The sequence below is a fragment of the Vulpes lagopus genome, chromosome 22 (genome assembly GCF_018345385.1).
Source record: "Vulpes lagopus strain Blue_001 chromosome 22, ASM1834538v1, whole genome shotgun sequence".
Classification (NCBI taxonomy): Eukaryota; Metazoa; Chordata; class Mammalia; order Carnivora; family Canidae; genus Vulpes; species Vulpes lagopus.
The window spans coordinates 1,111,463-1,137,726 of NC_054845.1; the positions used below are offsets into that span (position 1 = coordinate 1,111,463).

The 26,264-nt window shown below is 39.6% G+C and overlaps 1 protein-coding gene across 2 annotated transcripts in view; it reads left to right on the forward strand.

Annotated features, from left to right (window-relative positions):
• NAB1 (NGFI-A binding protein 1) overlaps positions 1-26,264 on the forward strand; it is a 45,894-nt gene that overhangs the window by 9,440 nt on the left and 10,190 nt on the right. For both annotated transcript variants that reach the window (XM_041737161.1, XM_041737162.1), the window contains exons 2-4: positions 575-1,412; positions 14,251-14,384; positions 17,191-17,242. In XM_041737161.1, coding sequence (XP_041593095.1) covers positions 594-1,412; positions 14,251-14,384; positions 17,191-17,242 — 1,005 coding nt within the window. In that variant the 5' untranslated portion in view covers positions 575-593. The remainder of the gene's footprint in view (positions 1-574; positions 1,413-14,250; positions 14,385-17,190; positions 17,243-26,264) is intronic.

Sequence of the window (26,264 nt, forward strand, 5' to 3'; positions counted from 1 at the left end):
TGGGCCCCGGATCCTGGGATCCAGTCACGGAGCTTGCTTCTCCCTCTGCCTGAGTCTCTGCCTCTCTCTCTCTCTCTAGGTCTCTCATGAATAAGTAAATAAAATCTTAAAAAAAAAAAAAAGTTGAACCTGTAAGTTGGGGACCATTTGTAGGTGTAAAGTGTTTATCCGTATTGTCTGATGCAAAAGCAGCCTTCCGGGTCGGATTATGCTTCACCTGGCGTGTGTGCCGGCGCCCTGGAAGCCGTAAGGGAATAGTCAGCAGTTGGGGCCCTGTGAGCCCTGGTTTGGTGCTTAGGGTCTGCGTAACCAGCCGCGAGCCTGCAGGCAAGTCACTTGTTATTTTTTGTGTTTTTCGCCTTGAACCGGCAGCAGCTCTGCGGATGCCTGGGCCTGAGCGGCGACGAGTGCCGGGCCCTCGCGTGGGGGGCGGGGGGGCCGGGGCTGGAGCGGCTCCTCGGCCTGCCCCCGCCCCCCCCCCCCCCCCCGCGCTGCATCTGGGAGTCTTGCGGTTGCCGCCCGGCGGGGGGGGGGGGGGGGGCGGCCTGCTGAGCGTGCTGTCTCCTCCCCGCAGGTCCCGCGCTTCGCCGGGGATGGCCGCGGCCTTGCCCAGGACGCTGGGGGAGCTGCAGCTCTACCGCATACTGCAGAGGGCCAACCTGCTCTCGTACTTCGACGCCTTCATCCAGCAAGGTGGGGATGACGTGCAGCAGCTGTGCGAGGCCGGGGAGGAGGAGTTCCTGGAGATCATGGCGCTCGTGGGCATGGCCAGCAAGCCGCTGCACGTCCGGAGGCTGCAGAAGGCCCTGCGGGACTGGGTCACCAACCCCGGCCTCTTCAACCAGCCGCTGACGTCGCTGCCCGTGAGCAGCATCCCCGTGTACAAGGTGCCCGACGGCTCCGCGGCGTGGCTCGGGGTGCCGTGCGGCGGCCTCGACAGGGGCAGCGGCGCGCGCGAGCCCCACGCGCAGGCCCCCAAGTGCGCCGCGGCCACGTGCGTGCAGGGCGCGGGCCCCGGGCGGCCGGCGGCGCCGGGCGGCCTCGTGCTGCCGGCCGTGGGCGAGCCGCGGCTGTGGACGGGCCCGCGCGGCCCCGACAGCGAGCCCAGCCTGTCCCCCGGCGACCTGGGCTCCCCCGCGTCCCCGAGGGAGGGCGGCGAGGCGCTGGACGCGGCCGCTGCGCTCTCGGTGGCCGAGTGCGTGGAGCGCCTGGCGGCCACCCTGCCCCGCAGCGACCTGGGCGAGGTGCGGGAGCTGCTCCGGAGCAACAAGAAGCTGGCCAAGATGGTCGGCCACATCTTCGACATGAGCGCCGACGACCCGCACAAGGAGGAGGAGATCCGCAAGTACAGCGCCATCTACGGCCGCTTCGACTCCAAGAGGAAGGACGGGAAGCACCTGACGCTGCACGAGGTAAGGGCCCGCGCGCTCCCACGGGCGGGGCTGGGCGGGCGGGGCCGGGGCCGGGGGCCGGGGCGGTGGCTCTGAGGTCTGAGGTGGGGCTGTGCGGTGTGTGTGTGTGTGTGTGTGTGTGTGTGTGTGTGTGTGTGTGTGTGTGTGTGTGTGTGTGTGTGTGTGTGTGTGTGTGTGTGTGTGTGTGTGTGTGTGTGTGCGTGCTCTGAGTGAGGCGGGGCTGACGGGGGGGGGTGCTGAGGCGGTGTCTGAGGTGGGGCTGTGGGGGGGGGTGAGGTGGTGGCTCTGAGTGAGGCGGGGCTGACGGGGGGTGGGGGTGCTGAGGCGGTGTCTGAGGCGGGGCTGTGCGGGGGGGGGTGCTGAGGCGGCGCTGTGCAGGGGGGGCGGGGGCTGAGGTGGCTTCTGAGGTGGGGCTGTGCGGGGGGGGGGGGGGCGCGGCGGCTGAGGCGGCTTCTGAGGCGGGGCCGTGCGGCCCCAAGGAGACTCCGCCCCAAGAGCCGCAACCCGGAACCTCCCCTCGGTTCAGGCCGTGCAGCCTCGCATGGCGTGAGGAGGGTCTGCGCCGGCCCCTCGAGCACGGCAACCGCGGTGTAGGGCGACCTCTGCAAACCTGCCGGGCGCCGCAACGTGACGTGTCTTGGCACGTGACGCAGCGTGGGTTTGTTTGTTTTGTTTTTTTGTCAGTCTTTGACGGTGCACTCAAGAATTTGTGTCTATTTTATTGATTTCATTCATGAGAGACACGGGGGGGGGCGGGGTAGAGACCCAGGCAGAGGGAGCAGCAGGCCCCACACAGGGAGCCCCACGCGGGCCTCGATCCGAGGACCCCGGGCGGGCGGGCCGTAGGCGGAGGGCGCTAAGCCGCTGAGCCCCCCAGGCCGCCCTCGTTTGTTTCTCAATCAGGAAATAAAATGGGACTTGCAGTAGGACCTTTGATTTAAAAAGCCCCTGGGGTCCCGGTCAGCTGAGCCTGGATCTTGCCTCAGGTGAGGGTCTCAAGATTGAGAGATGCCTCCCCCCCCAGGTGGGCTCCCTGAGGGCCTGGAGCCACCTTAGGACCCACCCCGCCGTCCCCCTTTAGGAAAATAAATAAGCATTTTTGCAGACATTTTTTGACCAAAAAAGTTTTGTGAAAAGTAACCGGCACCTGAAAGTAATTCTCAGCCAGCACAGACAGTGAGACGGTTTCCGGTGAAGTATTTTGCAGGGCTGGAGATGCTTTCGGTTTGACCTTTGACCTCGGAGTCCTCACCACTGGGCATTTGTAGGCCTCCGTGGAGAAACACTCTCCGTCTGGTCAGCTCGTCCTTAGGGCTCAGCTCCAGGACAAGCTCCAGTCTGTTCGGCCGCGTTCCCGCCGTGGGACGACCCTCCCGTCCCTCTCCCAGTACCTCCACATTGGCCGCTTACCTGCGTGGCAGACTGTCCCCGCCTCATGCTGTGGGCTTCTTGGGGGCAGAGATCACGTCTGATGCATTTTTATGTCCTCAGAATCTAACACACCCTCCACATGCTTGGAAAACAAATGCATTTTTTTTTTTAAGTTAAAAAGGCTATTTTATTGCTGAATTTCTTAGAGTGTTTATCCTGTAGAAATAAAGCCTGTGGAAGAAATAAATGTCCAGTTGACTGTAGCGTTCCATGTAAGAACCTCGGATCTTCCCCTGGACGGGTACTGCAGCACAGAAGAGAATATACGTCTACTGCCAAAGATTCAGTTCTTACATGAGGATGTAAAGTAACGAAACCTATAAACTTTCAGATAGTTTTCTTGGCGTATATAAGTAAGGGATCACATTTGGCACACTGTCCTCTGAATTTCCTCTTTTTTAAAAGAAATTTTAGCAGTATACTCCCAGTACAGTATACTGTCAGATAGCTTTCCGAGGGAATACACATAGAGCTACCTTTTTTATTTCTGGGTTGCACTGTTTTCCATAATGTGAATGTGCCATTTTTAATTTATCTGAATCATTCACTTGGTGTCCTTTAAGGCCTTTCTATTTTTTTGGATACTAGTATACAGTGGTACCTGGACTTTATATACGTGCTCCTCTACAGACAGACTTGTGCACGTTTACCTATAGAATAGATTCCAGCATGTAAAATTACAGGACCAAAGAATATATACATTTAATATTTTGGTCGATACTGCTAAATTGCATTCTAAAACAGCTTCTTCTATACTTTCATTATTACATACAAGCGTCCATTTCTCCACACTCTTCCTAATACAGCATTTATCATTCTTTTTAAACTTTGCCAATCTAAGACATGACAAATTTTCATTGCTCAAATTTGCTTTCCTTACTGAGGATGAATATCTTTTATATCTATAACAGACATCCAATTTTATGTCCTTACACTTTGTTTTAATGTTGAGGTTGTTTTTCTTACCTGTAAAAAATTTGATTTGTTAGAACATTTTATATTTTAAGGATATTAACCTTTTGTCTTATGTTGTAAACATTTTCCCAGATTATCATTTGTCCCTTGACCTTTTGGACTTACTTGCCATGTGGAAGTTTAATTTTATGTAGTAGTATTTATTTATTGATCTTACCGTATTGATTTCATTAGTCTAATTCTCTATTCCTTTACCAGTATAGGATTACTTTAATTACTATAGCTGAATAATATATTTTGATATCTGGAAAGGCTGTAGTCTTGTTTTGTATCTTCTATTTCTTTAGGTGGTCATTTCTCCTTTCAACGGAAATTTTTATTTATTTATTAAAAGATTGTGTTTGAGAGCAAGTGAGAGCACAAGCAAGGGGAGGTCCAGGGGGAGAGGGATGAGCAGACTCCCCACAGAGCAGGGAGCCAGACGTAGGGCTCACAATCCCAGGACCCCCCAAAATGAAATTTTTAATGCATAGGTTAAATTTCCCCCAAATTTCTATTGGTATTTTTATTACAAATTGCTTAAAGGTGTGGATTAATTTGGGAAAAACTGACGTATTTACAGTAACAAAAACTCCCATATAGTAGTATAGTGTATATATTTAGATCTTTTATATTCCTCAGTAATTTTATAGTTCTTTATTCATATATCACATAGATTTTGCATATTTCTTATTAGGTTAAATACTGTGTAGTATATATATGCATATTTAATGTCTATTACATATATTTAAGTTTATTTTAATGCAGGATATGCAAATATATAAGATTTAAAGAGGATAAAATTGGGGGCACCTGGGTGGCTCAGTCAGTTGGGCAGCTGCCTTTGGCTCAGGTCATGATCCTGGCATCCTTGGCATCAAACTTCACATGGGGCTCCCTGCTTAGCAGGGGGTCTGCTTCTTCCTCCTGCTTTTGTGTTCTTGCTTGTTCTCTCCCTCTGTCCCTTTTAAATAAATAAATAAAATCTTCAAAAGGGGTAGGGGGGATATAATTGTAAATTAAGTTTTTTCCACTTTTTCTCAAATTATTATCACTGGTTGATTTTTGTACATGAATCTTGTTTTCAGCAATTCCATTATCTCCTCTTTTTTAAATATATGCTTTTAGATGTGAATGCATATTGGAGTTCAAAATAAGGAAATTGGTTAGTAAATGTCTTAAGTAACAGTGAATCTTTGATTTGATCTATTTTGGGCATATCCTTTTGCAATTGTTGTATGTATTGTTGCCGTACAATGACTGACAAGAATTTAGGAATCGATCTAGAAAATACACTTAGCATTATAATTCAGATATACTTTGATGCTTTTCATGACCCCTGAATTAATAAGCAGAATCTACTAAAAGGCCATTATAGTGGTCATCAATAGAAAACAAAGGGCAAAACATGTTGGCAATTTTAGTTTCATGCTTTAATCTAGTTTCATATAATTTTAAAAATATAACAGATGAAATACAAAGTTGAGTCAGTATTTTTATGAAAGTGTAAGTATGTTATAGAGATGACTCTAATAAACCAAATCAACCTCGCCTTTTTTTCCCCTTTTTTAAGGCCTAACCTACTTTTAAAAAATAGAAAAATTATTTCACACTTGGCTTATGCTAAAGGGTTCTTTGCTTCTTTGGATAAATAGGTACAGATGGTATTTAGGTAATGAGATTATCATGAGTTTCCCAAAATAAGAGAACTCTCAAAATGAATGCTCGTAGGCTGAGATATGGGGGTGGGGGCTTTAGAATATGTGGCTTGTATTTTTGAAACTTAGACCACTTGTTATTTGTAACTAAAGTATGAATCTGGTCCAAAAGTAGAGTTTAGGATAGATGTTTATGAATCAGGACGCTTCATTCAAACTAGTAACCATTCAACAGCTTCATAGAAATTATGAAATCTTGAGATAATTAAAAGAAAGAAGGCACTACGTTAAATGCACCTTCTAGATATTATTTTATATTTTCTTACTTGACTATTTAAAATGAATAAACATATGAGTTTTTCTAAATTTCTAAGATTAAAGAACAATACAGATTTGTCTTCAATTTCCAAACAAGAAAATATAGGACTCATTATTAATTCACTGTTAGTATTTGAGGATTTTCTTCATATACACCTTGTGGACACTGTTCTTTCGATCTTTCTTTTTTTTTTTTTTTTCAATCTTTCAAGACACATAGCTGTAATACATAGGTTTGTGGATGAAAATTAAGAAGTTATCTACACCTGAAAACATTTTTTCAAGTCTGACAAAGTGCATAAAATTCTCTTTCTTGTATGCATTGTTGTACTTGTTTCCAAAGGTACTGTATGTCAGGCAGTAAAGAATTACGAAATTAATCATTGTTATAATAAACACTTTTTTTTTTGAAGCTAACGAATCAGCCATGGTCTTAAGACCTGGCTGGGGGGCAGCCTGGGTGGCTCAGTGGTTTAGCGCCGCCTTCAGCCCAGGGCGTGATCCTGGAGACCCGGGATCGAGTCTCACATCGGGCTCCCTGTGTGGAGCCTGCTTTTCCCTCTGCCTGTGTCTCTGCCTCTCTCTCTGTGTGTCTCATGAATAAATAAATAAAATCTTAAAAAAAAAAAAAAAAAGACCTGGCTGGGTATGGCCTGGTGTATAGGGGTCAGACCATTAAGATAGTGTGAGTGGCTGGGCCTAAAACCACACTTATTTTTGGTGTGAGGCAGGTTCTAAGGGGCAAACCCCCAAAGTATTAGGAATAGGACCAGCAGGCAGGATGTTTCCTCTCTCCAAAGGTGTGTTATGTGGTAAGCTAGACAAGCAGCACGCGTTGTCTGATCTTTCATCAGTGAATGGATGAGGAGAGAGAAGCTAAAAGTTGGGAATAGCAAGGAAGTGGAGAACGTAGGAGCTTGGAATATTCAGAAATATAAGCAGGTAGGGACTGCGGCATTATAGAATATGTGTCAGATAGCAACTTCCAACCAAAGAGTTCTGGAACTCAAAAGGTGCAAACAGGAGGATGTGGAATCAATCAGTGGGTGAGTTGTAGACTTCCTAGAAATCCTACAGGAACTGAAGTGCATGTGTTAACCAAGAGAAGGACCTGGGCTCACAGAATATGCCACTTTTAGGTCAGGTTTCCTTGTAGTGTTGAGAAGTCAAGGCTGAAGCTCTCACAGGAGTCCAGCAGTCTTAGTTCTAAGAGGGGAGAACTGTTGAATCAGAGAACCCCATAGACCCGAACACATTATTAATAAGTTATGGTGCTTTATTCTAACCTCTTAGAATGCACAGATTTCAGCATCAAATACTAGAAATGTTGTGATTTTTGTTATTTTAAAAAAATGGGTTATAGGATTATTAGGGTAGTCTGTTTTTGAGTCAATCTTGGTAAGATGTGCATTTCATCTAAGTTTTCAAACTTACTATCATAAAGTTACTTATAGTTTTTAAGACCTAACATGATTTGTACATTTTTCTCTTATTTTTAAAGATGTATTTGCTTGAGAGAGTGCGTAAGCATGAAGTAGGGGGAGGGGCAGAGGGAGAAAATCTTCCAGCACATTCCTACGTAGCACAGAGTGTGATGTAGGGCTCAATCCCCAAAACCATAAGATAAGGATCTGAGCCAAAACAAAGAGTTGGATGCTTAACTGACTGAGCCACCCAGGCGCCCCCATTTATCTCTCTCTTTTTTTTTTTTTACCTGATCAATTTTGCCAGAGGTTTGTTTGTTTTATTTATCTTCTCAGGGGTCTGCAAACTATAGCCTGTGGGCCAAATGTTGCCCACCTCTGGATTTTGATAGTAAGTTTGTATTAGAACACAGCCAGGCCAGTTTGTTGCTGTATTGCCCGAGGCTGCTGTTGAGCTATAACTTCAGAGTTCAGTAGTTATAGCAAAGACAGTTTGGCCTGTTAAGCCTAAAATATTTACTCTCTGATCTTTTACAGAAAAAGCTTTCCAACCCCTGATGTTTTTGAAGGAGGAACTTTAGGCTTAGCTGATATTCTTAGTTGTGCTGTGTGCATGTGTGTGTTCATTGATACTTTTCTTACAGTTCGTTTTATTGTTCTTTTCTAACTTAAGTCAGGTGCTTATTCATTGTTTTGTTTTTTTTTTTAGCTGTTCTTTTTTATTTATTTATTTATTTTTAAATTTATTCTTATTTTAGCTGTTCTTTTCTTTTTTTTTTTTTTTAAATTTTTATTTATTTATGATAGTCACACACAGAGAGAGAGAGGCAGAGACACAGGCCGAGGGAGAAGCAGGCTCCATGCACCGGGAGCCCGATGTGGGATTCGATCCCGGGTCTCCAGGATCGCGCCCTGGGCCAAAGGCAGGCGCCAAACTGCTGCGCCACCCAGGGATCCCCTTAGCTGTTCTTTTTTAATGTAAGCAATCAAGGCTATAAATTCTCACTATATGTTGATTGAGTGTAATTCCCTGTTTTGGGATGAAGTTGTTTTTTTTCCCCCAATTCTGATTACTTCTCTTTTTATGATTTATTACCCATGATTTATTTGAAGTGTTTTTTAACTTCCAAGTATAAGGGCTTTTCTTAATTATTTTTCTAACGATTTTTAACTGAATTACATTGTGGTCAGAGCACATGGTTTGCATAATGCCAAGACTTTAAAATTTGTTGAGATTTTAGTTATGGCTCAGTATATGGTCAGTGTTTTCTATGTGTTTCTGCAGATAGAATGTTCTGTATGTGTCTGTTTTAACAAGCTTTTTCTAACAGCTTTTTTTGTCTGCTCTATCAGGAAGAGTTGTGGATGAAGATCAACTACTGTGATTATGGAGTTGTCCATTTCTCTTTGTAATTTGCAGTTACTGTATTAATCTTTAATAACCCATTTTGCTTCAATAGCCTGTTTTGCTTGATACTGATATAAGTACATGTGTTTTCTATTTGTTAGTAATTATGCTTGTTACATCTTTTTACCATCTTTTTTTATTTTCAGTTTTTCTGAGTCAATTTTACATACATCTCTCATAAATACCAGTAGTTGAATTATAAAAACTCTAGGCAAATTTTGTGTTTTAACTGGAACATTTGGCCTATTTATGGCTAATATTTTGAATTTATCTCCCTTATTTTATTTTGTATTAGTATCCCTGTCTTTAGATCTGATTTGCTGTTTGGAATTAGTTTCTTTTAGCCTGAAGTACATGTAGAATATTCTTTATTTTATTTTATTTTTTTCTTCTTTATTTTATTTTAATTCAATTTGCCAACAGGAAGTGTAGCACCCAGTGCTCATCACATCACATGCCCTCAATGCCCGATATAGAATTTTCTTAATGAAGGCCTACTGATGGCAAAATCTGTCCTGTCCCAACCCGCTGAAAAATATCTTTATTTTGCCTTCATTCTTAATTGCTGTTCATTTTGGGTATCAAATTCTATATTGTCAGTTATCTTATTAATTGAAGGTATTTCCTTGGCTTTTGGTTTTCATTGTTGGGTTTACAAGTCAATGTTAACTGACTGTTGTCTGCTTTTGAAATCTTATGTTTGCCTCCACCCCAATTTTTTCCCTCTTGCTTTCTCAGTTTTTCTTGGTCTTTTTTCCTGTATTATTATTTCATCATATTTTCAACTTTATTTTTTATTTCTCTAAAAGAAGTCTTTTGAGGGTTTTATTCTGCTGTTATTTCTTTTTTCTGTTTTAAAATTTTTTTTTTTATTATTTCTACTGGTTTTTACTTTTGATGCCTTATTTCTTTGGATGTTTTATGATTTCTGTCTATAACTCCTATTTCCTGGAACTGTGGGAATGTTTTGAGGCCTAGGAAGAAGATGGATTCTCCTAGAGATTATTTGCTTTTGCTTCTACCAGGCGCCTGACTTCTGCACAATACAACTCTGAAACCCTGTGAAAGAAATCCTCAGCCCATTTAGTGTGAATTAGGGTTGAAAATCATGTGAGGGCTGATTTGGGGTTTATGAAATCTCAAGGGAGTATCTTGTTTTCTCCTACTCCGTAACAGGGTTTAAGACAGGTAATTTCCCTTGAATTCTCCTGGGAGTACAAGTGTATTTAGCTTACAGTGGGTATGTAGTGGTTTGGGATTTTAGCTTTGTGGAAGGAAGCGGTCTTAGACTCTTCACCTTTGGTAGATCTTGGGTTTTTCCTCCTATTTGCTTTCCATATTAACCAGCCCTGTGAGGTTGTGAAGTCTGGAGCTCAGGGTCATCTGGTTTTAGCAATTGTCCTCAACTTACTCCTTTGGAGATACCATCTTGATTCATTTTAGCCAGAATAGTCCTTAACTGTTGTCTTGCCGTCTTATTGATGCTTTTAAGATATTTTTCCCTTCCCAATTTTATCCAGCATTTTTAGTTGTTTTCTGTGAGAAAGCCAGTCATTCCCTCCATATGCTGGAAAGGAAAGCCTTGATTGCCTTTTGAGTCTCCCTTTCACACAGCATTCTTATTGCATTTTTATGCTAACAAGACTAAATGGAAAGTCACAATCATTTGATTGTTAAAGATTATAATTTTAACTACCGTAAAGAAAACTTTAAGTCTAGTTATAACTTATAGAAAACTAACTTTAAGAACTATTTAACATAAAAATATGAAAGGAATTTTGATATTTTTAGCCACAAAAAGGAGGACTAGGAGGAAGTAAGCCAATTAGAATATTTTATATTTTTAACAAAATAGAAACAGAGGCACCTGTGTGGTTCAGTTGGTTAAGTATCTGACTCTTGGTCTCAGCTCAGGTCTTGATCTCAGGGTCAAGTTCAAGCCCCATCTTGGGTTCCATACTGGGGATTGAGCCTACTTATAAAAAATAAAAAACCCAGAAATTTAGAATTTTTTCTTTAAAAAAAAAAAATCTTAAGTAGGCTCCCACACTGGGGCTCAAACTCATGTGTCCTGGCATCAAGACTCACTCCACCACTGAGCCAGCCAGGTGCCCCTAGAAACTCACAATTTTTTTTTCCAAAGATTTTATTTACTTATTCACAAGAGACACAGAGAAAGAGGCAGAGACACAGGCCAGAGGGAGAAGCAGGCTCCCTGTGGGGAACCTGATGTGGGACTCCATCCCAAGACCCCAGGATCATGACCTGAGCCAAAGGCAGACACTCAACCACTGAGCCACCCAGGTGCCCCAAAACTTAGAATTTTTAGAAAGCTAGTATGGTACTGCAGTAACTACTGTATTAGAGTATTTGTATAATTTTAAAAAAATTCTTCATAATAGTTACTGATTTAATTTTTAACAATTTGGAGCATGAAATACAGAAAACACATTTTTGAGGGAGAACCCTGATAAGTCAGCTGCTTATTGCAACTTGGGGTGAGCTATAGTTATTTTTGCAGCCTCAGTTTTATTTATTTTTTTATTTTTTTATTTTTATTTTTATTTTTTTAATTATTTATTTTTGATAGTCATACAGAGAGAGAGAGAGAGGCAGAGACACAGGCAGAGGGAGAAGCAGGCTCCATGCACCGGGAGCCCGACGTGGGATTCGATCCCGGGTCTCCAGGATCGCGCCCTGGGCCAAAGGCAGGCGCCAAACCACTGCGCCACCCAGGGATCCCTAGCCTCAGTTTTAATACCAGAAGTTTCCCTAAGGGCTTGGAGAGCTTAGTCTACTTTTTTGATGTTTGGAATCCTGAATACAGTAACAAAGGTTGTGTTTTGGGTTTCTGGTAGGATGATGGAAGGAATACTAGAACACTGTTTTTCGGTTTATGTTGAGTCTTTTCTGTGGTTGTGCAAAAGGGAACACCTCTGAAATGTCCGTTAAAATACCTTACTGACAATCTGAAGTTCTCCATGCTAATTTTAGGGTATGAGTACAAGAAAGAAAAGGCTACATAAAAAGGTGCTTGAGAAGGTCTTCAAGGTCATTGTAGCTACTGTTAAGCTGAAATTGAAATTTATTTAGAAATTCATTCTTTAAAGTACATTTTAGGGCAGCCCCGGTGGTTAAGCGGTTTAGCGCCGCCTTCAGCTCAGGCCGAGATCCTGGAGTCCCGGGATCGAGACCCACGTCGGGCTCCCCGCATGGAGCCTGGAGCCTGCTTCTTCTCCCTCTGCCTGTTCTCTCTCTCTCTGTCTCTAATAAATAAATAAATCTTAAAAAATGAATAAATAAATACATTTCACTTTTAGCTCCAGTAACATTGTGCCTTTCAAAAGCACTTAGAGATTGATCTATTGATGATTCTTTAGGAAAAGGAGGGAGGACTGAAAATACATTGTTCCTCTTATGCTTTCATATTCAGTTGTGGGTGTAAAATAGAAGCCCTGGGTTTATTTTAACCTTGTCTGTAGCAAGATTATTTGAGAATTAGCCACTATAAATTACAGGTGGAAACCTGAAAAGGGGGATGTTAGATATATGATGATATCATATAATACATTTTAAATGGTTTCAGTAGTTAAGTGGAAAAAACAAAACTATTAGGATAAATTAGAGGAGAACCTTTATATTTTATTAGGGTGAGAAGGGAGTTTCTGTGCATGGCACCCAAGACAAAAACTGTAAGGCTAATGATAAACTATGAAAAAGAAAACTGCTGCATATATAGAGTTAGTGCTCCTAATGCATAAAGAATTCATAAAGTCTGTAAGAAACAAAATGGTGCAATAGAAGAAACCGGCAACTGCCATGAACAAGCAGATTTTAAAATAATTTAAAAATATAAGAAAAAGGTCAAGGAAAGGAAATGTAAATTATAACCAGATATTACTGAAAATACATGAGATTTCTAAAGCTTTTAAGATAAATAATCAGTGTTGCTTGATTCTGGATAATGGATCTTCATATAATTGTTGGTAGTGTTATGATTCGGAGCAATTTTCCTGGAGAGTAACTTGGTGAAATACATGAATCTTTTACAATTTAGTGTGTTCTGTGATCTAACAAGTCTATTCTTAGGAGTTTATTCCAAGAAAATAATTCAATATGTGTGCAAAGACACAGTTAAGAATGTTCTTTGCAGCTTTCTTTGTAGCACATGATAAATGAGGGTAGTTTTATAATGTTCAGAGTGAGGTTGATTTAAATAATATATTACTCTTTCCTACAATGAACTATTATATCTAGATGGTAAAAATGGTAGTGTAAAAAATATTTAAACTAATATTTCAGTCAACAAATATTTATTGAGCAACCCATGTCGAATACTGATGCACACAAGCCAAGTTTCTACCTTAACACATGATAAAAGTAAAAAATACAGCATACATAAGTAAAAAAGGCAATTGCAAACTATATTCACATGTATGTTTCTATGTACATAGAGATATTAGAATAATATACATTAAAAATATTAACAGATGGAAGGCTTGCATTCTGCATTTCTTTGCTTTTTTTGCTTCTCTGTACTTCTGAAAATTTTAAATACAGAACATTTTTGGGAACCATGTGGGATGCCTGGGTAGGGAGAAAGTAAATACTTGGTTTTTTTATGAAAGGAAAATAACTAATACTGAAGAACAACTTTGTGCCAGGTGTGTCTCCTCATTTATTTCTTGTTAGTTCCTTGAGGTAGTTCCCGTTTTGTTTATCCTATTTTTGCCTCTGAGAACACTGAGGCTCAGAAGTTTTTACATGCCAGAGTCACACAGATGGTAAATGATGGAGCAAGACTCCCCGCAGCTCTGTCTGCCATCAAATCCCTTTCTCTTTTTGCTGTTAATCATGCCTAGAACGAGTATGTTTCTTATTTTTAAAAAACAACGGCAATTCCCTACTTCTATTTAAATTGGCAAAATTATGTAAAAAAAGCCTTTTCTGATTTATTAAACAATTCAGATTTTGAATATCAGATAACATTTGCTATTTTGAATTTCAGTACAAGGTGTTCTGTCAAGTAGCAACTCTATTCCATTATTTAATACTTAAATAAAAGAGTGGAATTAGATGAAATTTAGAGAATTAGTGACTCCAAGACCTTGATTTTCCTTTATAGTTCTAATTTGCGATAACCCCCTTTTTTTAAACTAATTTGATAAATATTTAACTCAAATCATCAAATTTTTATTCCTTCCTATGAATTTTCAAGTCAGTTCACATTGAAAAAAAAGTATCTGTCAGACCATGTGTACTCACTTTTAGTTAGGGAAGTATTATCAACAAACATACCAAATCCTTGACTTTTCATAAAACAGATACAGAACATTTTTTACTTTATTTTTATTTTGCTTATTTTCAATAAACTCATACCTAAACAAAAATAAATTAAGCATATAAATAAAACCAAGATGACTATTTTGGTTAATTTGAGTTCTGAGAGATGGTAGGTGATGTGATTTTTCTTCTGAAATTAGGCATTAGCACTAATAAGGAATAAAGAAAGACGCATCCTGACTTTCATAAACTATGATCCCATTCTATAATTATGTGACATTTTTATATTCTTAAGTGAAATGTTTTTCATATTGATGAAATAAAGATGTTTATAAGCTTTAAATTTTGTTTTGGATACACAGCTCACTGTTAATGAAGCGGCTGCTCAGCTCTGTGTGAAGGATAACGCCCTGCTGACAAGAAGAGATGAACTGTTTGCCCTGGCGAGGCAGATTTCTCGAGAAGTCACCTACAAATATACCTACAGAACCACCAAGTAAGTGTGTAACTAACTGACAGTATCACTTGATAGAAGTAGAACTTACAACACTACCCACTGTTAGAATATAATAAGCATTTTTCAAAAGTAGAAGTGTGATGTGATGATGGTTCTGTAAAATTTTAAAGAGTGAAGGGACTTTTCAAAACATTGCTAATGTGGTTTTTGTTGATTTGTTTAATTCTCTTTTCTTTCTTTTGAAAGACAGTTCCCTAGCACTATAGCATTGTTCTGGTGGTGGTTGTAAACCTTCTTCTCACAACAGAAGCTTTGGTTTTGAGTGTGATGATGGGATTTAGTTAGTCAGCATGTATAGACTTATTTGTATACCCACTAACTATATGAACTTGTTGAACTCTTTGAGGAAGCAAAGTGGTTCCTTTTGCAAGGTGTTTGCAATCTAATGAAGTTAGTTCAATAGATGAAAAGACTCCATTGACCCGTGTTTAAGGGAAAATTGGAAGATGCCAGATTACATGGACTATGGACATGTGTTTGAAATACGGAAGTGGAATATGGAATATTTGAAGTAAAAAACCTACATGTTGAAAAGCAATGGTGATTTTAAAGTTTAATATAAATACATCTTATTCCTCATCTCATCTTCACTTAAATCCTAAGCCAAATTGTGTATTACTATTTTGATTTTGTTCTCTTCTTCCACATGGACCCTGATTTCTAGTTTGCCGTCAGTTGTGTGTCCCACTGCTTCTCCAAGAAGATGCAGATGACCCTTTGCATTAGAGTCATTGAATGTGTGTTGAAAAGCCACATCCTGAGTACCCTCCCCAGCCCTAATAACTCACAATTTTTGGGGACGGAGTCTTGCAATCCAAATTTTCACAAGTGTCCCAAATTACTCTGTTCTTATTGAAGTTTGGAAAGCCACTGTTGAGGCCTTTGCTGTCATCATGATTTCCCCTAACTCATAGCAGCTTCCTGGGCCACCCTGCCTAAAGGGTCCACATATTTACAAACTGCCACAAAGTAAAAATATGCAGACTAAATGAACAGGCTCAGAATATACAGCAATATTATGGAATTATTTATAATATTTTTTTAAGTTAGGTAATCATGAGCTGATGTAGTGATTTTTTAATTTTTTTCACTCTATTATACATTTTCTGACTGCTTTATTTAAATAATCTAATCAAAGTTATACATATACATGATTTAAGGAGACATATAGTACACAGAGCTTATAATGAAACTCAGCAGTTTCCCCACTCCACCCTTTTCCCCTTCTGAATACCACACCCCAGAGGCAACTGCTTTCAACAATTTTTAGCTGTTTCTTGTAGTATTTACATTTATGTACTTTTTAAGTTAAATATATTTTTAAATATGTAACGTGTTTACATAATTTAGAAGCCAAAGCTCTGTGAATACATAATATAAAAAGTTACATTCCTCTTCTGGTCTCTTTTTAACTTCTTCTCCTCAATGTAAATAGTTTTACTAGTTTCTTTTTCATCTTTTCAATGTATGTTTATACATTTGCAGATAAAAATATGTTTTCTCATTTTTACCTTTTTTCCAAAAAACAATAGGTAGTATGTATGCACTTATTCTGTATTTTGCTTTTAACATATCTTGGAGATCTCGTCATAGAGAGATACATACACACCTTGCTCACTATTTTTTTACAGCTGCATGGTATTGCATTATGTGGATTACTATGATTTTTTAAAAAATATTATTTATTTGAGAGAGGGAGCGAGCATGAGCAGGGGGAGGGGCAGAGGTGAGGGAGAGAAACAGGGATTCCCCATGTGAGGCTCGATCCCAGAACCCTGGGATCATGACCTGAGCTGAAGGCAGATGCTTAACAAACTGAGCCACCAGGTGCCCCCAGCATGGTTTATTTAACCAGTCTTCTGTTGGTGGATACTTGAGTTATTTCTAGTCTTTTATCATTATAGATAGCACCATAATAAATAACACCATACGTATTGTGTTGATTCTGAAATGTACTTTTTTTGACATTTTAACATCTTTTGAGGGATAACTTATAATTGATAGCTTATTACAGTTTAATTGGCAGTAGTATTTCATATATCTGTAGGTATCTTTGGGATAGAGTCCCAGCAGAGGGATCTCTAGGTCAAGGGAAAATGGATCTGTACTTTCACTAGGCAGACAAAATGCATTTTAATCCTACATATCCCTGGGATGCCCGGGTGGCTCAGCGGTTGAGCATCTGCCTTCAGCTCAGGGTGTAATCCCGGGGTCCCAGGATCAAGTCCCACATCGGGCTCCCTGCAGGGAGCCTGCTTCTCCCTCTGCCTGTGTCTCTGCCTCTCTCTCTGTGTGTCTCATGAATGAATAAATTACATCTTTAAAAATATGTGTGTGTATACACACACACACACACACACACACACACACGCATATATAATCTTACATAACCCTAAGCATTCATCTTAAATGGCCACTTTGGTCATTTTATTCTGGTGTTCCTACTGATCCATAAAAAGACAATCATGCAATACAATCCTCCTTGATTTTTTTTTTTCCTTTTTCATTATGTGATGATCATTGCATGTTTATTGAGTATTTTCTTTGTTGGGAACTCTTAGATAGTAGGTCTTTTAAAATGTTTAATTGTGTCTGCATATTTCCCTAATGTTAAGTAGAAATAATGAAAAGTCTCTTTTGTTATGTCAGTGTTCATTATGAATGTCTTACTTTTTGGTATGAGGGTTTCAGGGCTATATGTTTGGGTGGAAGTTTATAGATTGAGATGTCTTTAGAATAAGACTTGTTACCTTCTCAAGTTTTTCTCTTTTCCCATTCCATCCAGGTCAAAATGTGGAGAAAGAGATGAATTGTCCCCAAAAAGAATTAAAGTGGAGGTAAGATTATGCATTATATTTTCTTATGCTAATGATGTTTACTTACTAGTTCAAACTGGAAAGGATGTTCCATAAACAAATGAAAAAGGTGAATTGTGGAATCTTTAAAACAATATAGAATTGTTTATAGAATTGTTGCCTTGAGGTATCTAATTTGAAGTAGGATACTGAAGAAATTCTTAGAAGGAAACAGTAATGAGATTGATGTCCAGTTTATCACAGGTTGATTTGTCGATAGGTATTTCTTACAGATTTAAGATTTTGCTGGTTAAATGATTTGTTTTATGATCTTATATCATTAGTCATCAAATACATTTAGAGGAGCTAGAGGGCGGAGGGGAAGGGAGGCAAGAAGACTCTCCACTGAGCTGGGACCCCAAGCTTGGACTTGGGCTTGATCCCAGGACACTGAGATCATGACCCGAGCTGAAATCAAGAGTCAGATGCTAAACCGACTGAGCCACCCAGGTGCCCTGAGGCTGTCTTGATTGTAGGCCTCCAAGAGGTAAGGTGGGAGTTGAGCAACAACAAAAAAAGTGCTTTTCTTAGGGCTGTCAGAACTGTAGAATGGTTTCAAAAGTACTGTTCCTTAATTTGGATTGAACGTTTTTTTAAAAGGCCAGTCTGCAGCAAGCAGTGTAGAAATTTGAAGTTTGACAGCTCCTTCCTTTTTTTTCTTGGACAAGGGGATGAAGGTCCTTATTACTCTCTTAGTCATCTGTTATTTAATTTCAAGTTAGAGCAAATAAGCTATGTTTGACTACCCTAAACTCTTCTCATTTTAATGAAGCGTCTGTGTGGACTAATGTTTCAGTCATACCGAAGTCACAATGCTCTTTTAAAAACATAAATCCCTTTCTCACTTAAATCTTTCCAATGGCTTACTACTATACCTAGTGTAAAATCTACACTTTTTCCCAAGACATCTAAGACCTAACATGATTTGACTCTAACCTTGTATCTCTAACCTCATCTCCTACCACACTTCCCCCTTCTTACTGTGTCTCAGCTACACTGACCCACTTTCTGTTGCTGGAATATGCCACACTCATTTGTGCCTCAGCGCTTACTGTTTGTTGCCCTACCTTGATCTTCCCATGGCTTCAGCTCATAGCCGAGAGTTTCCTTGACTTCCACGCCTCCCTTTGTAAAAGGGCACCCTTACCTCAAAATCAGCTTTAGGCTCATTCTCCTGGTTTGTTGTGTTTTCATAGTACTTAACTGGTATCTGAAATTATATATATTTGTTTTTATTATAAGTCTGCCCCATTAGATAAGACTCCAGCTCTTACCTGTCCACTACTTTATAGTCAGATTTGATCATAGTGCCTTGTACTTAATAGGCACTTAATATAAAAAAAAAATAGGCACTTAATAAAATCTTTTGGGTGAATAATCAATGGCTATGATGATGAAGCATCTTTGACTTCTTGAGAACTTTAGCCTAAAGCAGTGGTTTTCAAAGAAGAGAAGACTTTTGTCCAAAAAAGGCCACACTTTAAAAAATTGTGCTTATATTTTTATTTTTAATCAACCTCACTGTTAGCTCTTTGTAATGTTTAAGGTGGGTTAACCTCAGATATGCAAAAAACTTGCTGAAATTATCCAAAAGGCCATTAGAAGATAATCTAACTAGTGAAGTAGTTTCCATCCTATTGCATCCCAAGATCATGAACAAGAGAGGATCCCAGCGACTCTGCCCCTGAAGGGATGGCAGGTGAACATAGACACCGCTAAGAAGGCATGTGCCATTGAAGGATTTAGAGGAAAGACGGTATAAAACATGCCTACAGACCAGGAAAAGTAGTCACCTGCTAGCCTACAAATTCTGTCTACCTTTCTTTCTGTCCACCATTGGCTCTCTGTGTGACCCTGACTCGCACTCATGTCACATTTAGGCCCTGGTTTCCTTTGTTGTCTGTGTTCAGAGATCACTGTTGTACATTGAAGTTTGAGATCATGAATCTCATGGCCTGTTTGAGCTGTCATTTTTTTCTTGTTAGGCTGTATTGGTAAGTCTTTCTGACCTTCTCATTGGCCCTTATCTGAAATTTAAGCAAAGTGTTTTTTGTATCCAGTCATAACATTTTGAGTTTCCTTTTAGTAGCTCAGAATGTTGGGTTACTAGCATTAGATGTCACCTTTAAATATGTTCCACTAGAGATAATTGAATGATGGTTCTGTTTGGTTAGTTTATTGTTTTACTAGCGTTCACAAAGCCACTTGAACAGTTCTGGACTTAGAATTAAGATAATCGCTGTTTCCTTTTTCTGTGAATAACAGTTTTAACCCTTCCTAAATAAGACAAGGGTGACTCATCAACTCAGGCTACTTTAAATGCTCTTATAGACACTAAATTCTTGATTTTTGTTTCCCAGAAATAAATAGGGATTTGAGCTTTGAATTTAGGACAGTAGTTTACTTCTTTTGCTGGTTTGTTCTAAATGTTTTGTTTTTGCTTGTTTTTTTAAAAGCACTCATGTATGATTGGGCAACAGTATCTTCAGAGTATGTGTGTGTTTTGCATATGTGTACCTACACATGTAGCCAGTGTAATCCTTTGCAAAATATACAGTATTGGCGTCAATCCTTGTTTAAGTTCTCTGGTGTACTCTAATTCAGATCAAGATACCAGAGCTACTCATTCGGTTCTGGAAGCTGATTCTGAGACAGGTAGTGAGTGATGTGTAGGATTGTAAACTCCCTTAATGACATTTCATCAAGTATTAGTGCATTGTTTATACCTCCTTTCTATGTGGCTCCCAGCAAGGGGGAGAATTCCTGGCAAGAGGAGAGATTAAGGGAGGCTCTGTTGAGGGGATAAAAGAAGGGTAGAGTTTCAGAAGGTAAAGGTGTGGGGTTTCAGAAGGTAAAGGGGCATCACAAAGATACACTAGCATGGGCAGAGACAGAGCTAAGAAAATAACTACACATGTTCAGAGAACAATGAGACCAGTTTGTTCGGAATTTATAACTGATACCAAGGACTTCATAAGTAAAACTAGAAGGATTTTAGAATTCTTTGAACATCCTGTTTCTTACTTCATTTGAATTACTAATTCTCCATTAAAAGAAAATCCTATAAAGATAAGCTTAATGCATTATAAATTATAGCAGATTACTAATTACTAGGCCCAAATTAATGAGAATTTTTCTTTCATTTTCATTTTTATTTTTCTAAAATCCATGATAATAACCAATTAACACACATGCCAAGTTACTGACTTTTTTTATCTAAAAAAAAATTAGTTTTTCTAGTGAACAAAAAGAAATGTAATATCCAGTAGACAAAATAGAAATCACATAAAAAATAGACATGTAAGGGAAAGAAACATTTTCTTGCATGCCATTACCAGTACATTAGGACACTCATAAAACTAGCACTTTGTTCAAGCTTGGTAAGATGTTTTCTTCTTGCTAAATGCTGTGATTTCCTGATCTGTTTGTGGAAGGTTGGATAGAAGTTTTAAAATCCTTGTGTGATTTTTTTTTTCCCCTCTTATTGTGTAGTAGGCTGTTTCCTTTTAAGGATAGTTAGCTATTTTTTTGTTTTTGTTGTTATCATTTAATACAGGATACGAATTGTAGTGAAGTACTCGGAATAATCTGTTGTCCTTAAATAGCATTCCTTTCTATAGGGGATATTAGACATTAAAAAACACAAGAGAGGGGATCCCTGGGTGGCGCAGCGGTTTGGCGCCTGCCTTTGGCCCAGGGCGCGATCCTGGCGACCCGGGATCGAATCCCACATCAGGCTCCCGGCGCATGGAGCCTGCTTCTCCCTCCGCCTGTGTCTCTGCCTCTCTCTTTCTCTCTGTATGACTATCATAAATAAATAAAATTAAAAAAAAAAAAATTAAAAAAAAAAAAAAAAAACACAAGAGATTTTGAACCTTCTATAATTCTGAGAATAATGCAGTAGACATGGAGGAAAAAGCCTGCTAGCTTGGAAAGGCTTTAGGGTAACCCATCATTTGGAATGAAGCCTCTAAGGAAGGCACCTTTTCAACCTTTTATGTTAGTAAGTGAGGTTTGGGGGTATTTCTCCTGTCCCGGCTGGATAAATAGCTTGCCCACCTGGAATACAACCCTTTGTATAGATTCACTTTCAGCTAAAATGGAAATTAATTATGTTTATTGCTTGCTTTTTCTTCAGAGACCTCAAATCTAGCTCTGGGACACTTGGAAAAAATAACTTTTTTATTGAATCTGTTAATGCCTGTCCCTGCTAGGCATTTGAAATTCATTATCACAAACCTTCTTGTTTATCCTTATGTGGAAGCTTTATGATTTCCATTTATAGCCAAAGAAACACCAAGAAAGTCTCAGTAACTTGCTCAGGTTACCACATTGCTATCCAGTGGCAGAGCCAGGGCTTCAAATCTGGGTCTGACTCCTAAACTGCAAAGCAATACTACCTTCCTGGGTGCTGATGAGCATTCACAAAGCACCTTCCGTGTAAAAAGCACTGTTAGGATTAGAAGGCTGAGTGTGTGCAGAATTGGTAGTCTTTAAATCCCGAGTGGCATTTACCAGTTTCTATTTCAAGGAGGCATACCCAAACATTATTAAGTTTGGAGTGGAAAATTTAACAATATAAATTACAAAATGTATTTAAATTTAAGACATTGCCATTTGACAGACAGTTTAGGATGAAGAAAAGCACTGTTGGAAAGAGAGTAAGTCAAGAAAAATTAGTTTGACTTATTTATGTTGTACCTATGACAGTGTATTTGAGACAACTTGACAGCTAGTTAAAGGAGATGAAAAACCAACACCCGAAGTCCCTGGTACTCTTGTCTTTTAAAAACATTAATTAAAAGTGGATTCAGTTGATAGCCTTTCTTTTTCATTAAGAACATAACGTGTTGTACGAACAAATCCTGTCATTACCTCCAGTGTTGTAAGTAATATCTTGGAAGAGAGGAAGAATATGTAAGAGCACCTGTCTTGGGACTGGCCACGGGAGCTGACTAAATGGGCTGTTAGTGTTCAGATCTCATCTGTAGAATTTCTTCCTTCACTGAAATTGCTGAATACTAGGCAAAGAGATGGGAGGTGACAGCATTCTTGATCCTGTGTGGGCTGGGAGTGCAAAGCAATCAGAGATAACTGGATGAAAGAAATGCAGTTTGTTAATAGAGACCAGAAAGTCAGAGAATTGGGGCTTGAAGAAGAAAGACTTAGAGGAAACATCTGCTAGCAGTTCCAGTGGGATGGGGGTGGAAGGAGGAGGCAGGGGGAGGGAAGAGGGTCAGAACATCCACCTACGCTGTTACTAAGTTTGTTGAAAGAAAGCTGGTCTAATTTGATGTAGACTCTTCCCCTCTGGATCAGAAAAACAGAAGCATTACAATCTGCTATTCATATAGAAAGTGTGAGTAAAAAAAAAAAAAAAGAAAAGAAAGAAAAGAAAATGCACGTGTGAGGCTGAGAACATCTGGTGGAACAAACCATTTTAAAGACAGCTAAGCAAAAAAAAAATAAAAAATAAAGACAGCTAAGCAGTGGCTTTAAAGTAGCTTGCTGGTATTTGGTGGCAAGGTTGGGGAGGCATGGGGGTGGAGACCAATGGGATGAGAGTAATTAGGTCATGAACAGCATCCCACCCTGTGTCTTTTATTTTCTCAGTGCTCAGAATCAGAGTCTCCCCAGTATGGAAACACTATGATTAATGGCAGTAGCCAAGAATATGACATGAAGATAAATTGCTCATAGCAGTGGTACAGCTGGTTCTGGAGAAAAAAGCTTGAGAGACATAACAAAAGTCCTGCACCAAACATCATGTGAAAGAGACCAGTTTCTTGGGAATGTTCTCACTCTTGTTTCTAAGCCATATATTTTGGGGTACCTGAAAATGTAGCTCCTCAGTCCTGTAGTTTCCCATAATGAACTATCAGAGACTGTGGGAGCAAATCAGAATGACTAATGTACTCCAGTCTCAGAGAGACCACTGATTACTTGGATATTGCCGTTTATTGCTTATTGCATGTTTTTACTTCTCTTTATTAACAAAGGAGCAGTGTCTTATTTCCCAAAATTTTTCACATGTGGAGTTTGAAGTCCTCCCCTTCCAGCTTTTCCATATTCTCATGGTTGAATAATCCAGACAATGGTGCCATCGTATGTTTGTATAGCAGTGTGTACTTTGCCAAGAGTTACCATTTGCATTACTTCATTTAATCCCCACAAATCTCCACTGGGTGGATAAAGCAGATGGTTTCATCTCCATCTAAAACTTGGGAACACTGGAAATAAGGAGGTTAACTTTCCTGCCTGGTATCACACATCTAGTTCTCAACATAAAGACTAGAACAGCACTGGAATATTGGAGGTTCTGGCCTGGACACACTCCACCCAGGGCATGTTGAGAAGCTGGAACTGTATATTGTCCTCCTCACATTCATATTGGGCTTTAAGAAACGCAGATCTGGTTTGTTTCTTCCCCGAGACTTTCAGTGGCTTCTGATTTTAAGACAAAATCTACAGTTTTTTTTGTTTTTGTTTTTTTAAATCTATAGTTCTTAACATGGCTTTCAAGGCCTTACAGAATTTGGCCCTGCGTATCCCAATTTCTCTCACCACTCCTTTCTCAGCGTATTCCCTTGTTAGCTATATTAAATATTGTATGGCTTCCCAAGTGTGTTGTCCTGTTCTTTTTGCCTCCAGGCTTGGCTTGGCTTGGCTTGGCTTGGCTTGCTTTCTTTCTTTCTTTCTTTCTTTTCTTTTCTTTTCTTTTCTTTTCTTTTCTTTTCTTTCTCTTTCTTTCTTTCTTTCTTTCTTTCTTTCTTTCTTTCTTTCTTTCTTTCTTTCTTTCTTTCTTATTTACTTTAAAGATTTATTTATTTATTCATGAGAGTCACAGAGAGAGAGAGAGAGAGGCAGAGACACAGGCAGAGGCAGAAGCAGGCTCCACGCAGGGAGCCCGATGTGGGACTCGATCCCAGGACCCCAGTATCACGCCCTGAGCCAAAGGCAAACGCTCAACCACTGAGCCACCCAGCTGTCCACCTCCAGGCTTTTCTGTAAGCTTCTGTCTTTGCCTAGAGTTCTCTTCTTTCAAGTCTTATCCTAGACATCATGCCCTCTCAGAAGACTTCCTGACACAGTGTCCTCCACTATGTTCTGGATCTCTTTGTCCTTTTCTCTCAGGAGTCATTGAATCCCTAGCATTGAGTACAAAGTCTAGAACTTATTAGGCAAACAAGGGGTTTTTGATTAATGAATAAACAAGTGTTTCCAAATTTCCATTGTTCTTTCCACTAAAACAGTTCCTACCAAAATAGTATTGCTGATTTTATTGTTTAATACCCAAGATTTCTTATACCGTGTAAGTAATCTCTAAGATGTCTATACTATGTAACTATCCCTAACATTTATCTTATTCCCCCTGTATCATAGAGATGCAGCAAGTCACTCATAGCATGCTATTTTACTGTGATTAAATCTGGTAGCATTTTGCAGAAGGGGAGATGGGTGGGGGAATGGGGTAACTGGGGACCGGCAGTGAGGAGGCACTTGATGGGATGAGCACTGGGTGTTATGATATACGTTGGCAAATTGAATTTAAATTTTAAAAAGTAAAAAAATAAAAATCTGGTAGCATTTAAGGGGAACTTAATAAATATCAGTAGCAAACATCTATGGGGTAATATCTATGTGCCAGTCTTTGTGCTAAGTGTTCTTCATGAATTTTTTGGTTTCTTAAAATGGTTCTAAAGTTAGCTGAGTAGACACAAAAAGATGAAATAGTCTTTCTAGTATCAAAGTAAGTAGTAGAATTGAGTTTTGAACTCATTGTAAATCTAAATCAGTTCCTGTAAAGGATGTGATGTGCCTCTGTTTATGGCTGTGAATTTCATAAATGTGGTAACTCTGTGATTTTATACTTTGAGCAGAGGCTTTGAAGCCAGTGTCTGTAGCTGTAAAATGAAAGGAATCTAGGGCTGTGGTAGACATTAAATGAGATAGTATGTGTAAAATACAGAAACATAGTTGGAACGGGTGGTGTGGGGTAGTCACCTGGAAAGTGATAGCTTCTCTTGTTTTCCAGATCTTCTCCTAGCTTCCCTCATTGAATTTCCCTTGTTGAACAACCCCAACAGATAGGTGCTCTTAACGCAAAAGAGAGATTGCTAAAGAGAAAGTTAGATTTGTAGGTCTAAATAAGTTCTTAGAGAAAAATGGAATGACGAAACAAGTGTACTTTTGACTTGGATTTAGATTGTATCCACTTGTATAAAGTTCATTCTAGCTCAGTCAATGGTTATATTCCATACATTCCTCTGAGCCCAGAGTCCTTGGTTTTTGTGGGGTCCTGGAAAGGCAACTATTTTCATTACTTTAAAAATGCTGATTGTCTGTTGACCCACCATGGAGCTCTCTGAACTATCTCAAGATGTCAAATTTACTTGCCCTTGACTCTATTTCATTGCATGTCTTTGAATTTAAAAACGGCAAATTATTAAGAAATGAATTTTTTAGATGAAATCTTTGAAAACACGAGATCTACAGTGGAGAAATAAGACCCTGATGGAGAAAAACTTTTGAATCAGTATCTCTTATTTCAAATAAGATAAGATACTTTGTTATTATTACATCTCTTTCTGCTATGTTACTATAAGAATTTTGGTTTTTAATGATTTACTTTTTGCTACAAATAATTAGCTCATGAAACTAAGGGTGAAATATTTTGGAGATCAATGACCATTTCGGTGAGGAGTTCTTTAGTAGCTTTTAGTAAAGTTACTAAAACCATGCTGTTGTGATGTTTATAGATATAAATTCATGTGGAGCAATAAATGAGAAAAAAAAGCTAGAAAAAAGTAGGTGGATTGGCACACTATAGTAGCTTTTTTTTTCTCAAGTATGCAGCGAAAATCATTTAAGTTGATGTATTGTCCAGGGGGAGAGTGCCCCCAAGTTAGTTCTGTTTAATAGAAGTTCTGTTTCATATGTATTGATACACTTACTTAGCAGTGATTACATGCTAAAGGCAATGTCTCATCTGCTCCTCACAACA